Source organism: Candoia aspera, chromosome 2, assembly GCF_035149785.1.
Source record: "Candoia aspera isolate rCanAsp1 chromosome 2, rCanAsp1.hap2, whole genome shotgun sequence".
Lineage (NCBI taxonomy): Eukaryota > Metazoa > Chordata > Lepidosauria > Squamata > Boidae > Candoia > Candoia aspera.
This window is the reverse complement of record NC_086154.1, coordinates 101,090,430-101,108,434: the sequence shown is the minus strand read 5'-3', so window position 1 is coordinate 101,108,434 and position 18,005 is coordinate 101,090,430. Positions and strand designations below refer to the sequence as shown.

Genomic DNA, 18,005 nt, shown 5'->3' with positions numbered 1-18,005 from the left:
GATGTTTTAGAAGTATGGAAAGCATACAGTATATAAAAGTAGAGTCTGATATTATCTGATCAATTAAACTACTAATACCAGTAGCTCTGCTTCCTGGGGATGACAGAAGTCATAGATAAATGGCATCTTGAAGGGTGTCCCACAAAAGAAGGGTGCTGTAAACTATGTTAGATTATTGTTCCATCTTATTTTGTATCTGCCTCCTTCTTACAGATATCTTGAATGAGGTACTAGACAAAGAAGTGGAGTGTCCAAAACCAGTTCTTGTGGAGGATGAGGAGGAGGAGGAGGAGCTTGATAGTTGCTTTGCAGAAAAAGATTGCCTCTTGTCCACCCTTGCCTCAGTCACCAAAGATTCTATGTACTCAACGTTGTCCGAAGATGACCCATGTGACTCACAAGGGTCTGTCATCTCTGCTCTTTCCAAAGACTCTGAGCTCTCCTTGGCCTCTAAGAAGTCCTTGAAATCTTTTGTCTCCAGCCTGAAAGATTCTATGGATAGTGGTTATGTGGAAGACAGCGATGACAACTCTTTTGATTTGACAGGACGCTTTGATCTGAAAGAGGAAAAGGTATCCCACAGGCATCGGCTGAGCAACAGGCTATACAAATTGTTCAAGAGCAAGAGCCAAATGATCTTGGGCAAAGATGTGAGGGACATCTCTGAGGTAGCCTCATTATCCTTGCCGCTACGCCGAGCAGAGAGTCTTTGCAATCCTGTAGCCAAGGACCGCATCCCTGCACGATCCCGACGGGCACAGTCACTGCCACAGCATATGCTGAGTGCCACGCTTCTGCAGAGACATATACCACAGAACACTTCTGTCCAACGCAGGCCCATGCTGAGCAGCAATGAAGATACAAAGATCTCAACACTGCGAGTGGTTGTGTTTGGTTCTGACCGCATCTCAGGGAAAGTGGCCCGGGCTTATAGAAGTTTGAAGTAAGTGGGAGAAAGTGGTTCTTGATAACTTCTCTCCTGCCCTTTTCAAAACTAGGGTTTTGTTGCTAGTATCAGCCCTGAGCATGCAGGGACCAGCCCACTGTACTATTTAGAGGACTGGTATCCTTAGCTTCTCTGTTACTCACCTTAGATTTTTTCTGGGGCCTTGTGTTATGTCATTACATGTCCCATTTATGTCATTCATGATCCGTTCATGCAAATAGTTGATAAAAAGGGGGGTATCTGAAATAGGTTCTATGCTTTTTCAGTACCTACTGTGTCTGACAAAGGATTGTATCCTTCAGTTCTGGACCGTTGCAATGTGCTTTCTATGGAACTGCCTTTGAAAACCACTTGGAAACTTCAACTGGTTCCAAATGTAGCAATCCCTCTTTGGGTTTAAATGGTGCTATATTGGAAAGCCTTTGAGTTATGAATTGTTGCCATTGGTTGTAATGCTGCATTTGCCTAGAAATCCTCTTCATTTTTACCATAGACACTTTATTTTTTTACTATTGGTGGATGTTGTAAATCTAATCAATCAATCAGTCACTTTCTGTTTGCCAGCAAATGGTCACTGCATGGTTTTTTTTAAAAATATATTTTTATCCTCTTCTTCTACAGATCTCAAGAAAGCAGCTGCCCCTGTTTAACTCGGTACTGTAGACTGCAATTTTTTTATGTCCCTGTGAAGAGGAGCAATCCTACCTCATTTGCACTGACTTACCCACTTCCTTCTCCAGGAAGTCCTCATTCCCGTGCCTTTGGATCAATGGTAAACATTCTGGGCAAAGCTGGAACTGATGGTTATAGCCTGTTACACTGTGTGACATAAGGTCTGCATCTTAAACTAAGGTCAATGTGTGTGTGTGTGCATGTGCACCTTCTGTAGAGAGACCTTGTAGAAGAAGGAAGATCGATAATGTAGGATAATGGATAATTCTGGATAATGTAGGAAGCATGAAGGTATTTGTAGGAATATACCTGGGAGGGGGAGGGGGAGAGAGAAAGAGATCAATGAATTGTTTTCAGGAAACTCAGGCAAATAATGGTGGTAAGGGATGGAATTCTGAACTTTATTGACTAGCTGAAAATTATTTGTTTATAATTATTATAAAATTATTTGCTTATATTAAGTCCAAATGGAATTCATCCAATAGTTCTTGAGGAAGTTGAATATGAATATTGCTGTTCATCTAGCAAAAATACATATCATGTGGCTAAAATTGGTTTCTGTGCCAAAGAACTAGAAATTGGATAATACGTTGCCATTTTTAAAAAAGGGATCCAGAAAATTACAGCTGGAATTTGTGAAAAAGATTACTAGATTAAATTAGCAGGCATATAGAAGCATAATTCTTGCTGAAGAATAAATAGCAAGGTTTCTATAACTGCATGTATAGAGTTTTTGAACATTGTCAACAAACACAAATTGGAGAGAGATAATACCATTTATTTGGGCTTCTCAAAGCTTTGGCAGAATTCCTCAGCAAAGACTCTAAAGTAAACTTAGCGGATATGAGTCCTCTTCTGAAACAGTAACTTCTTAAAAAACAACTCCCACCCCACTCCAACAAATACCCCACTCCCTGAAAGCCAGAATAAATGGAAAGTAACTAAAGATGGGAAAGAGACCTGGCTCCTAAGGATTTTCATTAAGACTACTGCTTTTCAATTTATTCATAAATTATCTGGAAAGAGAGGCGAGTTGTGAGATGGGCAAGTTTTAAAAGTTGCTAAGGTAACTTTAAATTGCTAAGATAATTAAAACAAGAGCAACAAAACTACAGCAAAGTGATTATATCACCAGTAGGAACAGACATGGAAATAGCTCATTCACTGCAAGCCAGTTTAAAGTGGGGAATATGGAGGCAAAAGATTCTAGGTTCATGTAACTAAGGATGGCAGCCTGATATCTGAGGTGGCATTGATTAAGCGGAAAAGGCTGAACTGATACAAGATAGCTCCGTGGCAGTGTTGACCCAGGGTTTGGCTGTTATTAAAAAAGCAAATTTCATTTTGTGAATCAATAGGAAAGGAATGAAAACAAAATCAACCAACACTATAGAAGTCTGTGGCGTGATTACACTCAAAATATTGTGTACACTTCTAGATGTTACACTTAAAGGAAAAGGTTCAGGGAACTCCCTTCCAACTTATTAAGGAGTTGGAGCAATTCTGCTTTGAAGAAAGATTTGCGGGGAGGGGGGGCTGAATCCCAAATTACTGTAAGCATCTCATGTTACAGGTGTATAAAGCTATCCACGGGATGGCAAAAATGAACAGGGAGACTTGCCCCATTCCTCATTCTGCTGGAACTGAGGCCGTTCAGTGTAGCTGAGTCAGGAGATACTTTTTTGTGCAACGCCCAGTTGAATGATCAAAAAATATCAAGATAGTTGTCCACCTGGATTGATTTAGAAATGGTTTAGACTGATTGCAATCAAAGTGAATATTTGTAGCTCAGGGTTGAACTGTGGAGTCCTTGGTGCTCTCTGAGCCTTGTTGTTTTTTTGCAGACGTTTCATTGCCAGACTTCCTAGTCTGGCAATGAAATGTCTTCAAGAAAACAACAAGGCTCAGAGAGCACCAAGGACTCCTTAGACTGAGTTACAGAGTTAGCTACAGTATGTGAATGGAAGCTAATGAGGCTAGATCTTTATCACCATTGTTATAGCGGCTACACTCACGCCCTTTTTCTGTGCTGTCCAGTGGTATCTGGTTGGCTCGGATGGGAACAGATTGCTGGACTAGATGAGCTTTTGGTGGCACCTGAAGAGCATGGCTCTTTATGGCAAAAATTCAGCCGATATAAGTAAGCATTTGAAGAGCATAGTCTCTGCATTTGGTGGCAGCAAAGAGTCACTGCTGATCCCTTCTCCAGGACATGCTTGCTTCTTTGCATCCCCCATTTTGGGAGGGTGGGTAGGAAGAGATAGCTAGGAAGCTTTGTACAGAATTCTGCCACACTTCCTTAGCAAATGTACAGGAACTTTCATAACTACACTGTGTTGCAGTTCATTAATAACTCTACAGATGAGGAAGCTGTTTGGATTTTGGAGGCTTGCACTGTGAGTGTCACTGGCTGGAGTGCATTGAGTTAGGTTGTATGCTTCGCACAACAAATCCAGCTAGATTTGAACAAGGATTTTTATGCATCTGACCTAAGAAATTGGTTACTGTGTTCCCAGCAGAATAAGAATTTCCACTTGGATCTCTCTGAGCGTTGTGGCCATGCTTTGGTAAGGCTGCTGATGAAATGTGTTTCTTTGATTTCAGGATCCAAGTTTGGGAGGGATGGAGAGCAGCACAAACGATATCTCATTCTATATAGGTATGCTGGATCCCTGGTACGAGCGCAATGTTCTTGGGCTAATGAATCTCCCCACCAAAGTTCTATGCCAGGTACATTCTGAATTCTGTATTGCTTCATTGGCATCAGGTTGTGCAGCGATGCACTGTGGGCCCATAGTCATGGCTTTGTCCTTGCTCACCATTGCCTATAGATTGGAAATCTATCAAGGGAACAAAGAGTAGATTAAGGGAGGTGATCTCTTCATCCATCTCTTCTGGATGCCATGCAGAAAGCTAAGACAAGATGGAGGCAGAACTCTGATAATGTGGGAGTGGAGAGCTGAGAAGAGATCTCCTTGCCACTGACATACGAAGATCCCATCTTTGAGTGCTCAGCTTATTGAAGCATAAAGTAACTCTCCGTTGTATCTCTGAGGAAAAATGTTAAATTTTACCCTGTTCATTTACTCAGTAAGACCCTTAATTTGTGTTAGCCTCTTGTCATGGGGTCCCATGAATGCTAAGCTACTTGGAGGACTGACAAGCATGCATGCTCTTGTGTGTGGCAAAGAGTTGCTTAAAATCACCCAACTTGAAATACTTCAAACCTTCTGCCTATTTGGATTAATTTGTGTTATTTTGCATTGACTTGCAAAGTTGCTTAGCTTTAGGTTCTCCACCTGCAAATTTTCTGTAAAGAATTCTGAATATCTGGGGAAACAAACTCAGAATCCTTTCTTGTCTTAGTGAGATATTCTCGTGGAACAGAGGGAGAGCAGGAGGCTGTGGGGAAAATGGCTGAGCCACTGTGTTTTGATGGGAGAAAGCTAATGACTTTTTGTCTACCTGTAGCAATCCACTAAGCCTGAGGGAGAGCTTTCGGAGGAAACAACCACCCAACTTCCCATCCTGGCTGATATGATTCTTTATTACTGCCGCTTTGCTACCCACCCTGTATTACTCCAAGTCTACCAGGCAGAGGTGAGCGTGGTAAAGCCCATGGCCTGGTAAAGGCATGCAATAAATAATAATAATTGCTATTAGTGTGTTGTTGTTATTCCTGCAGTCCCATGCAATAGGCCAAGAATATCTTCAGTTTCACTATGGTGGGGAATCATCAGCAAATCTTACCCTGTTTTGTATTTGGCCAGGTTTGTTTGGTATGACTTGGGCCACCTGTTCATTTTGTCACAACCATATTTGGTAGATGTAAGCAACTTGCAGCATGAACTAGATGATTGTCACTCACGTGTGTACCTGTCCGACTTGGGTGCAGAAGGCTTTTCCTTTGCACCGAAGTAACCCACCTCAGAACTTTGATTAAAGGGATTAGTGCAGAGTCACTCATTTTCCTGTGTGGCAGCACTGCCTTGCTCCAGAAATTGGAGTCAGACCTAATAACACACGTTGCTTCTTATGAATTAGAAGAGGGGATGCCTTAGCTAAGGCCTGGCTCTAATGGGCCAACCTTGTTCTTAGATCATTTTAGAAGTCTCACCAGCTGCCTGATTCGTTCTTTTTCTCAAAACACAGTTGCTAATTTCTTCTGCCCAGGCCCATTTATAGAAGAGTTGACTGCCTCAACACCACATTAAGGGTGGTCTTTCTGTTCTTTTTGGAAATGATGCTATCAAAGTCTCTGTCTGAATGCGTGTATTTAAATCTTGTGCTTCATAGTTCTGATCCACATTTGGTCCTATAAACCATTGATTTGTTTTTAGCAAACAGTGGTCTCAAAGATAAAAAGGAGGTTGATTTTCATAGGTTTGGGTTTGGTATATCTCAAGGGACAATGTTAAATGGCCTCTTCCCCTGAATTTCACAGCTCACTTTCATTGGGGGAGAGAGAAGGACCGAGATCTTCATCCACTCCCTTGAGCTGGGCCACTCAGCAGCCACGCGCGCCATCAAAGCCTCAGGTAAGGCAAAGGAGGCTCACTTTGTGCTCAATTTGGGGGCTGGGGGAAAACTCAGTGATGCAAAGGATAAAAGCCAAAGCTCTGCCTGCAGGGAAGAATCAAACTGATTACTCAGACAGGACTCTGATCTACTGAAGGTTTTCTGTTCAGCAGTTGCTAGTATGAAACTCATGGTGAAAAGTGACCTGATAAAATAAAGAGGACATTTGCAACTAAACCAATTGATAGGCAGGCCAGCAACTCTTTGGTCTTGTTTTGGAGGAACAGAACTCACTGATCCACCTGGTCCCATTGCTGCCATCTCCTTTCACCAGAATAGTTATAAAAGCTCTCCACAGAAAGCAGAAAAGGGAATTATCTACTCTTACTCTCCTTCACATCCTGTAAGGTACTGGAGAAGAAGGCAGTACTTCAAAAGGGCAGCCTCCTGCTTTCAGATATCCATGGAAAGTTAGGGGATCAAGAGATGCACAGATGGTGATGGCAACAGCTGTGGGTGCACTGATGGACCCAAGACATGCAGCTTCCTGAAGGCTGGGGAGAGGCCAAAATAGAGGAGCAAGGCAGTTTTCAGCATGTGTATTCATCCTATCACAAAACTGAACAGCTCTTCTCCCTCTGCTGAACTACCTGCAGAGGGTCCTGCTGTATTGTATTGGTGTTTACTCCCATCCATCCATCCATCCACCCATCCATCCACATTTCTCCTCCTCCTCTTATTTTGTTCAGGTCCAGGTTGCAAGCGTCTTGGCATAGATGGAGACAGAGAAGCAATCCCACTAACACTACAGATCAGCTACAGCAAGGTAGGCAAGATGCTGTCCTCATGGGCCTCCCATGTTAGGACCTGGGTTGGGAAGCTAGAGTCTGCTCAGGAGAGGGAAGAAAACAGCAACACAAGTATGAAGTTCTCAAGCACTGGGAACAGCTCATGGGGAAATGTATTTAATTAGAGAGAGCCAGAGCTATTAAGTACAATTTTCAGAGTTTGGTACATGGAACCAAGGGACTGAGAATAACTCATCTCTAATTTCTCTAGAGGGCAGTCAGTGGAAGGAGCCACTGGAATGACACTGAAAAAGTTTGTACATCCATCAGTCTCAGCAAGGATTGTAAGAGACAAGAGGAACTTGGTGAGTGTGGGCAGCAATTCTGCTTCCTTAAGATCAGTGAGAAGTGGGGAAACAGGATGCTCGCTATCACCTAGGATTTATCTGAAGGGTGGGGCAGCTGATTTGGAAAGACCCAGTCTGTGCAATAGAGATGGGGTGTATATGTTAATGCACTCCTTGTTCATTTGTGGTGCTTAATGCATGTATGCATATGTATCATGTGAAATATTCTTTCTTGCCTGTGTAGTAATGTTTCTTACTGAAGTTGAAGTAGTGCCCTTAACAAACCATGATTACACCAAAATGACACGTAAGGCAAATGCTATGATTAGATATTTGTGTACCAACATCTGACACAAGTACATAAACTGTAGGATTTGTGTGATAATGTTCTCATGCACACGTCATCATCTGCCCCTGCTTGTTTCCTCCTGGAAACACCATTCACTAACTGACAGATTTTTTGAATACAGTAGGAAAAAGGTACCTGAGTGCATAGAAAATCACTGCGGGAAGCTATTGTCCTTTCTTTATTTAACTAAAACAAAACAAAATAAAATTAGGTTTTCACTGTATCTTTATATATAATGTACCGCTAGCCTGTTGGAGATCCCAGATTTTATCACAGGCTCATTGGTTTCACAAAGTTCTTTTTCTCTAAATCAGGATCAGAACAACTGTGATCCTCTAATTCAGTGCCAACTCTCATCAGCCAGTCAACATGTCAAATACGGAATTATGGGAGTCATTGTCCATCTAGATGATGATGATGATTAAAATTTTTATGCTGCCCACTTCCAATGACTCTGGGTGGTTCACAACATTCTAATAAAACAATAGAATAATAGAATAAAAGGCAGCAAACTGGACAGGAGCAAAAACAAACCGACACCACCTGAAGGTCATTTTAGCTGGCTCTTTGTCCACCAAAGGCCTGGACAAAGAGCCAGGTATTCAAGGTCCTTCAAAACACCAATAGGGTGGGAGCTATCTGGATCTTGGGGGGAACCTCATTCCAGAGGGCAGGTATTGTGACAGAGAAGGTGCACTCCCAGGGCCCCAACAGATGGCATTTTTTAATCAAAGGAACCTGGAGCACACAAACCTTGCTGAATTGAATCAGCTGGGCAAATACTATGGGGGACAGGCAGTCCCTCAAGTAACCAGGCCCTATGCCAAGTAGGGCTTTATAGGTAAGCAGCACCTTGAATTGCACTTGAAAGCAAACTGGCAACCAGTACAGCTCGCAAAGCTGAGGCATGCCCATCACTGCCCACACCAGTTGAAGCTTGCAGGTGGTCTTCAAGGGTAGCCCCATGCCCTTCCAGTAGTCAAGACATGAGGTGACCAGGGTGTGAATGACGGGCCTCCCAATTGAGGAAGGGGTGCAACTGGTGTACCAGATGAGGCTACACACATCAACTAGGAGCTATGAGTCCAAGAAGACCCCCAGATTGCATACCACTCTTGAATGGAGAAGTGCAACCCCATCCAAGTTTAGGGGCCAAGCATCCCCAGATCTGTGTGGCCCAAACACCCACAGCCACTCAGTCTTGGTAGGATTGAGTCAGAGATAGTTCCTCCCCATCCAAACCCATACAGTCTCTAGGCACTGGGACAGAACCTCAACAGCCTCACTTGACTGGCCCAGGGTTGAAAGATAAAATTGAGTATCAACAGCATACTGATAATACCTAACCCCAAACTGGTGGATGACCTCCCCAAGGGGTTTCATGTAGATGTAGAAAAAAGGAGGGGAGAGAGAATATCCTGCAACACCCCACAAAGGAGAGGCCTAGGGAATGATCTCTCCCCCCCGCTCCCCAACCACACCAACTGAAACTGGCCTGGAGAAAGGAAAAGAACTACTGCAAAACAGTGCCCCCAATCCCCAGCCCACAGATTTGGCTCAGAAGGATACCATGGTTGATGTACTGGAAGCTGCAGGATGATTGAGGAGCACAAGGATGGATGCATCACCTCCATCCTGGCTTTGCCACAAGTCATCTACAAGTGTGACCAAAGCTATCTCAGTACTAAATCCTGGCCTCAAACCTGAATGAAATGGGTCTAGATAATTTGCTTCTTCCAGGGTTCTCATCAGCTGCAGACCACCCACCTTCTCAATAACCTTTCCCAGAAAGGGAAGGTTGGAGACTGGTTGATAGTTATCAAAGACTGTTGGGTCCAAGGATGGCCTTTTGAGGACAGGCTGCATCACTGTCTCTTTCAAGGCAGGAGGTACCACACCATCTGTCTAAGAAGCTGATGCCACAGCATGGACCCAACTTGAGATCATCTTTTTGGACACTTTTTTGGCCCAGGAGGTGCCCGGATCTAGTAAACAGGTGGCCAAGCTGACAATACAGAGGACCCTGTCCACTTCCTCAGGAGTCACTAGTTGATCCCAGATCATACCGCTAGACTGTGCCCCAGGCACCTCAGCCTGCCCTGCCTAGTCAGAGTCCAAGTTAGAATGGATATGAGTGACTCTGTCCTCCAGAGATAAGGTCACGGGTTCTCCACCTCTGCTATAGACCAAATGCTGTGATTTTTCCCTTTTTTGTTATGCTTAGCAGCTCTAATCTGCTAGATTCATGCAGTAACAGTCTTGGGCACTAGATGTCGCACACTTTCCTGCTTTTAACCAAAAAAGCTAGCATTGCAGGAACCTGGCTGGCTTTAAGCACAGAGTTGGCTGTGGTCCAATTATCTAAGGAAATTCTATTTTTAGCCTGACAGAACAATATGCTTGCAGCTTCAAATGCTTGTAATTGCACATTTAAACGAAATAGGCTAATGTACCAGAAATAAATTTCATAGCTACCTAATACACATCACAAGTTATTTCTTGAAGTAGAATAAGGAAATTTTGTAAGATTCTCTTAAGATAGTAAAATGGGCATTTTGAAATGGGAGCTGAGAATTATGGAAAACATGTAGTTAAAAGTTGGGGTAGATGGAACACTAAACAAGCTCCACAGACACTCCATATTTTAACAGTTCTCCAGTTAAACCATCTGCACCTACAGCTTTACCATTTTTCAACATCCACACAGCATTTATTACTTTCCTTTCTTCAATATTTTCTTGGACACTAACATTTAGAGCATCTATTCAAAATACACTCTGTGACATATCACCATCATTCCCATTTAGAGCTCTAAAATACTCCTTCCAGTATTCCCTTATTTCAGTTTCATCCCAAATCATTTTATTACTTTTATTTTTAATTCCATTCTTATTCCTGAAGGCTTCTTATTTGGCCCCCTTTATCCCTTTCCAAATAAATAAATAAACAAATAAACAAATATGATTTCCATCAAAACTCTGCTATATTTTCTCTGCATCTTTACTCTTAGCTGCTACTTGCTCTCTTCATTACTTTTTTTGCAACTGTCATTTTGCTTCTGTAGACATTGTACCAGAGTTTCATTCATTCATTTAATAAATTTATATGGCTGTCCACCTCACATACATGACTCTCATCAGCTAACAATTAAAAACAGAATAAAACACAATCAAAATTGTAAATAACATAAATAGCATAAAATAACAGCTGAGAACACTCACAACATCCCACAATCAGTATAACCAAGAAACAAGCCCCAGGCTTGATGGCAAAACCACATTTTTTTAATTCCTAGGTGAACAGCAGCTGACACACCTATGCATGTTACAAAGTCAGTCCTAACATTTCTGTGCAAATTTGAATGCATGCTTACTATTTATCTACAGTTATCTATCTATCTATCTATCTATCTATCTATCTATCTATCTATCTATCTATCTATCTATCTATCTATCTATCTAATTCGTCCCCACCCATCTCCTCCCATCGGGGGACTCTACAAATTCAGAATAAGAAAAACATGTTTATGGCAATAGCAGAAATTTGGACACACTTCAGGTCAGTCCTTTGTAACACCACCTTGGCAGAAACAGGGTGTCCAAACTTCTTCTCTTCATTTTCTATTTTACCCACATTCTCTTACATGCACAGTATGTTTTCTCATGCACAGCCTTTTTCACTTCATCCTTTTGCCAAGCACCCTTTTCCATACTTCCCAGAAACATAGTTCCACTCACTTCTGTGCTGCTCTGTAACATACTGTAATTATTTCCATTCGCTGGGAAGCAGCTCCTGCATTTTCTTTCCTCACATCCACTTTCTAGTCATTCTGCTGGGAGATTAATCTGTCTTCTAATAATGTTTCAAGCAGGTCTTGCACTTTCTCTTCTGGTTGGTCTGCTTTCATGCTCATTTTTTTCTTTCAAGTCCATGTTTTTCAAGAACCCGCTTTGACATTATTAAAAATAAATAAATAAGGATTCCTGTCTGCTCCAAATTCAGAACCTCGTCATCACAATTCTTTACTAATTCTCATTCTTTCATCATAAACGAATCAATCATGCTTTGTTATTTCTATTAATTATATACTATTCAGGTTGTCTGGAGTGAGCAGAACATAAATTTGTGTATACACAAAATATTAAGTAAATTCCTTTACCATGAAGACATACGATTAGATTTCTGTTTAAACGTATTCAAAACAGACAGACCTTTCTTTGAAGCTGATACTCATCAGCCATCATTCCTGGGTCTCTAAATGGCCCAATCACTTTTTTCTGTATCTTATTTCTTGTTCCAGTCCATCCATTTATATCACATAACAGAATATTTTTTTCATCTTGGATCACATCACTTGTTATGTGCAATTTTTCCTAATACTCATCCCTGGTTCTTCCATTATCACTACTCACTAGAATGTAACATGCAACTGTTACCCAATTATGGCTCCATTTTCACATGGACCCATAGCTACAGCAATAAAAGGCAGAGAATATGTAACAGTAAACTCTCTTATCAAACAGTTCAGCAAATTGGTTAAAAGTGCTTAGGCAAACAAAGATTTTTAACTGGTCCCAGAAGAATTTATTGGTACCACTTCCACACTGTGGAGAAGGGTATTGCACAACTGGGGTGCAGCCACAAAAAAACCCTATCTTCCTTGTCAGGGTATCAGTACAAATAAATCGGATGGATGGATGATACACAGTAACGTTAATATCCCATTTGCATTCAACTGAAAACTCTTTTCTCCCACACATGCATCTTCTGAAATGGACAGCATGTGTTTCAGTTTTTTCTGGGACCTTCATGACAGTGGAATGTTTTCTCATGCCCCTCTCTTTTAATGACAACTTTGAATTTCCACTGTTCTGCCTAAGTTAATGTTAGTGACTTTATTAAGTGCTCCATGATGCAATGGCAGCCATGGTGACTGAGAATGGGGTGTTGTAGTTCAGTAATTAATAATTTCAGGTTAATAGATTTGTGAAGGTTGGTATGGAAATTCAACATTTGGTCATTATCCTTGTTCCCTTTTCCTTCCAGGTCCAAAAACAGAATGTTTGACTCTTACTGCAACAGAGGTAATCAAGAGGCAAAGCTCTAAGTCTAAAAAGAGTTTCAATCAGGTACCTGATCAATGATGCTACCCATTGTCCCAATTGTTATTGTTGGGGGAGGCAAAAATGTGTCTGTAGGAAATAATCTCATCTATGTTTTTTTTTATAGCAAATAGGTATATATCAATTGAAAGTGGACGAAGTTCAGATCACAGGAGTCAACTGTTCCTTTGCTCTGTGCCTAGACCAAGATGAGAGGAAAATTCTGCAGAGCATTACCAGGTGGGTGAAATTGGACAACACTGTCTTTGTAGTTTGATGAGGGATGGCTAGGTTGGTAGGGTTTCAACCATTCTAAAAAGTGAAAAAAGTGCCTTTCAGAAACACATATTTTAAAATCCATTCAATTGTGTCTATTCTCGGAGACTGCCTGGACAAGTCCCTGCAGTTTGCTTGGCAAGGTTTTTCAGAAGTGGTTTGCCATTGCCTTCTTCCTAGGGCTGAGAGAGAGTGACTGGCCCAAGGTCACCCAGCTGACTTTGTGGCTAAGGCAGGACTAGAACTCACAGTCTCCTGGTTTCTAGCCCGATGCCCTACCAACAGTATCTGGGACCTTTTTCCATCTCTTTTTCTGCTATTTGGTTTACAATACCTGCTCTTTTTTCCTTGTTTCAACCGAGTAGTGTAAAGGATCTGAGAAAGTTTATAAGTTCTACCCAGGTCTGACAGAGGCTGGATCCAATTCGTTTGGAAATCTTATTCGTTAATCTTCAGTTTTTGAAATTGCCTAGGGTGTGTTACCCTTTTAGTGTTTACCCTTTTAGTCTTAGTACATTTGAATGTAGGCAGTCTATTGTGGCTCCTGTGTAAGGATATGCACAGCTAGATCTCTCTGGACATCCTGCATGAGGCCAAAGAAGATTATGTAGTGGTGAGATTAAGATTAAGTGAGTGAGAGCCAGTTTGGTGTAGTGGTTAGGCACCAGGCTAGAAACCGGGAGACCATGAGTTCTAGTTCCGCCTTGGGCACAAAGCACAAAGCCAGCAGGTTGACCTTGGGCCGGTCCCTCTCTCTCAGCCCTGGGAAGCAGGCAATGGCAAACCACTTCTAAAAAACTTTGCCAAGAAAACCGCAGGGACTTGTCCAGGCAGTCTCTGAGAATCAGACACGATTGAATGGATTAAAAAAAATAATTAAGTGAGTAACATCAGACTACATCTGCTTGGAAACTTTATCCAGTGTTGAATTCCCTTTTTTCTGATGCAGGGTTAGTATAATGAGAACAAAAAGGAGAACCTCATTTAAAACTCTTGCCGTGAGGATCTATTGGATCCACCTTCTGATTCATCTGGGATGTGCAGGTGATTAGAAGCCATCTGGACAGGTTCCAAGCAGGTGATGTGCTAGTGGCTATTTTGCTAACCCAACTGGAGCCTGCATTGGTCTCAGGAGAAGAGGAAAACCTGCCTGGTGTGTTGCTACATCAGTATGTCCATTTATCAAAGGAATAATCAATCTGCATTGTTCAATATTCTTTTTTTTAGAGGCTTTCAGATATTTGAATATCCACAGTATTTGGGAGGGGTTTTCCCCCCTTTGAGGTCTGACTGAATTACACTGACATGACTTTGGTGTCCTGTTGTCTTCACAGATGTAAAGTCTCTGCATGCTACAAACCCAAGACCCATGAGCCCTGCACTAGGGGAAATCCCACTTCATTACCTCCTCCCCAAGATTCCTTTGATTTCTGCTCTCTTCTGTGCTTGCCTATTACTACCTTCAGTGGAGCACTTCCCTAAGGATACCAGAAAGGATGGACTGGGTACCCTGTCTCAAATGCTGACTGAAGTTGCAGCCGAACTGGGACTAGCTTCCAAACATTGTCCGGAAAAAGAAAATCCAGTGTTCCCCTCCAGTTGCCTCCATGCTGATCCTAGAAGGAGAGTACCCCAGGTTTAGTAAATGAGTATAGAATGAAAAGCCACATCTAAGGAGATGGAATATTGGTTATTTGAGTGTTGCCGAGATACTGTATTTTTGGAGCTGGAGTAAAGGTCAAGAAAGTACATCTGAAATGCAGAGAAAGGATGGGAAGACCGGCCAATTTATGTGAAAGTTCTTCACACAAGATGAAGGAATTGCCGTGCTTTTCCTCCAAGAATAAGGACAATCTGAAAATCCTATTCACTTAAGCATAATTCCTAGAATCAGACTGAATGCAATTTCTTCAAAACATCAACACCAGCTTCAGTTGTAAGAAATACATTGGTGAAGAATTGGGACAGGAAGATGTAGTTTCAGTTTCTCTTCTAGATAGCAATCAAGCTGTGGCTCTATATACAAACTATTGGATGCCACAATGTGCTGGTTTAACAGCTTGGTGGGTTGTATTGCTTTTTAATCCTTTGGTTTTATTCCTTGACTAATTTTCCTCTGATTAATTATTAAAATCTTACTCTCCCAGGACCATCTCAGTGCACCTGACGTAAACAGCCTGACTTAAACAGTCTGCAACCCACCAAATAGCACACAGCACTTTGGTTTTCAGTAACTGCAAAGGAATAAATTATTTCTGTGACCAGGCAACACTTTTCAATTAAAATCAAGTAACTGTATGTGTGAAGAGCTTTTTCTTAATAAAGATAAGAATTGCCCACTGGAATGAATCTGTATATAATACTCTGTGTAAATTCTTGTGATCTAGTTTTATAAAAAAGATATTTTAATGATGGCTGTAAAATTATTTGTCTAATAAAGCAGCCTTTTCCTAAATCATGACTCCATATATTTTAAAAAACAGGTGGGCTGTCTTGTGTGAAATTTCCTTGGGTGTGTCATCCTTTGTGAACAGTTTGACACTGGAATGAATAAATGGTCAGGTTACTTTTTAGTTTAGAGTTCTGTTAAAATGAAGTTCCCATCTATGGAAATAGGTGGCATAAAACAGTCTATAATGTAGGTTCCAGTAAAACCTTCCTCATAATTAGAAAAGTATGTTGTGATCTTCCTTTCCAATTAATAGATGGGCTGAGAGATCACCCCATATGCTTTAAACAAACTTCCGTTTTCAGACTCTTGCAAAACTGTATTTTACCTACCTGTCCTCAGGAGTATCTAACGTTGCTTGAATATATCATGTGAATTTAGTTGTGGTATGTACAAAAAAAAGTGTATAGGCTATTTATCATCCAAAAGCTCTGGGTGGGTAGCATTGCCTTATATAAATGTGTTATCTTGCTTTATTCTGACAATTCTAAATGGCCTATGCACGGTTTCAAAAAACTCCACAGACTTTAATTTTTTCCCCCCAAAAGATCTTTAAAAGAGTCTCCAAATGTTTAGTCAAATAAGGCAGCTCTGTATCTCTTGGGTCCAGCGAGATCTTTAGAAGAATCAAGCTCAATCCACCACAGAGAGCCAAGGCAGGAATAAAACTAGACTTGAATCTGTGATACCGTAACCCACGCTCTAAACCAGGAAGATTGTATGGTCCTTGGCAAGGTCCCTGTTCTGCACGAAGAGCATTTCCAAGTTGTCAGTCACAGTTGACTCTGAGGCCTGATTGATTTAAGGCGTGACATACAAAAGCCTGGGACAGCTCAAGCCCTTCTATATCTTCACACCTCTGTGATTCTCCTTCCTGACCTCCTAACAAGGGCTCTGTAAACCAAACAGTTCTAACTTTATTTCCCAGTGCTGGGGAAACATTGCGCCGCATGTTTTCCAAGATCCATGCACAGCTCACTTATAGGATCTGCCAGTTACACTTGGGACAGAATACTAACCTGGGGATTACCACCTGTCAGGTGTATGGGTTTTAAGAGGGGCAAATGCATATGTGGATAACAGCGATGTTGGTGCGGGCATGTCACAGGGAAAAGGGGTGGGGTGGGGTATGAGATCATAATGAAAGGTAGGATTGATAATCATATTCTTTGTCAATCCATGTCAATTTTCTGGATGGATCTTGAAATCATGACCAAAGCTCTGACCACTTTTAAAATTATTCTGCAGTGCTCTAACATTTTGATTTTTTTTAATACTAAAAAAAAAACTCTATGGAAAAATTTACTTCTTAGCATCCTGACTGGCAGCTCATATTCAGTCCAGCTCTTGTTTTTCCTGTCACTGAGCCAACACTGTAGACTCTACTTCTTCCTTTTTCCTTTAAGGAAATGATTTCAAATCACTTATTTAATAGTTCAGTCCTCCCTCCTTGTATTTAACAATATCAGATAAGAAGAGTGGGTTGTTGTTGAAATTCAGCATCCTCTTCGTTGCATCTTTCATCTATGGACAACCTTCTATAATGATCAAAATGATAGCATATATTGGGGTTTTTTTTTCATACATGTACCTTCCCTTGAGCATTCATAAACTAAGATTTATCAGAAAGACAATTGCAATATTAGAAATGACAGAAATCCAATTTATTACAGAGGCGGATGTCTGCTGCTTACAATCCTAACAAGCATAATAAAGCTGGAAGTTTTCTAGGCATATTTGAAAAATAAATTTCCAGTTCAAACCTCTGACTCCCAAGAAACTAAGCGGCCCAGCCTGTGATGAATCGTATGGCTCGAAGACCTAAACAGCAAAAATGTAGTTCTATCAAGTATAAAACAGATTTTATATTTCCCTTGCTGGTGGATGAGATACCTGCATTTTTAATCAACCACAATATGCTTGAGGACTAGAAACTAACAAAAATACAGATCTAAGGAAAGAATTCTAATTTAAGCTGTTAGGACAGTGTGTTCCAGGCTTGTATGATACAAGGTTTAGTGAGTTTTTTCCACTGACAGTCATTTTGTACCAAAGCCACAGAAGTGATGAAAGATTCTCAGAAGGCATGCTAGTGAACCTTAGACTAGACACAATAATGCTATGATTCCACAGATGTTACTGTACTATGATTCTCAGCATCTAAAGTCCACACAACTGGAAGTTGTCCAGGTTGGTCAGCATGGATCCAGGAGAAACAGCCTAGAGTTAGTAACTTTTTATAGACACAGAAAGGTCTTTAACTGGAGTGTGTCATTAATGAAAATGTGTGTACCTGATTGCAAAAATCATAAGATGCCCTTTCACACAGAGTCCTCTTCTTGGTGAATACAGAAATCCTCTAGCCTTTGGTTTTAAAATCTAACCAAATTATCTCCATGATCTTTATTTAGCAGTTCTGATCTATAAGGTGATCCAGCCTCATGCCACTGAAAGCATCCTCTTGAAAGGCTTCCTGCTCTGAGTCTGCAGGAAAGTGCCTCTGGTAAACATCTGAACTTACTGTAGGAGGAGAGCCGTGTTAGTCTCTGGTAGCAAAA

General features: G+C 41.3%; 1 protein-coding gene across 4 annotated transcripts in view; it reads left to right on the top strand.

Annotated features, from left to right (window-relative positions):
- The window catches only part of PIK3R5 (phosphoinositide-3-kinase regulatory subunit 5), a 59,613-nt gene extending 44,160 nt beyond the window's left edge, over positions 1–15,453 (top strand). For all 4 annotated transcript variants that reach the window (XM_063292591.1, XM_063292592.1, XM_063292593.1 and 1 more), the window contains 10 exons: positions 214–943; positions 1,568–1,718; positions 4,223–4,348; positions 5,090–5,218; positions 6,063–6,156; positions 6,886–6,962; positions 7,196–7,289; positions 12,667–12,749; positions 12,850–12,962; positions 14,333–15,453. In XM_063292591.1, the coding sequence (XP_063148661.1) occupies positions 214–943; positions 1,568–1,718; positions 4,223–4,348; positions 5,090–5,218; positions 6,063–6,156; positions 6,886–6,962; positions 7,196–7,289; positions 12,667–12,749; positions 12,850–12,962; positions 14,333–14,480 (1,745 nt within the window). In that variant the 3' untranslated portion in view covers positions 14,481–15,453. The remainder of the gene's footprint in view (positions 1–213; positions 944–1,567; positions 1,719–4,222; positions 4,349–5,089; positions 5,219–6,062; positions 6,157–6,885; positions 6,963–7,195; positions 7,290–12,666; positions 12,750–12,849; positions 12,963–14,332) is intronic.
- The last annotated feature ends 2,552 nt before the right edge of the window (positions 15,454–18,005 follow it).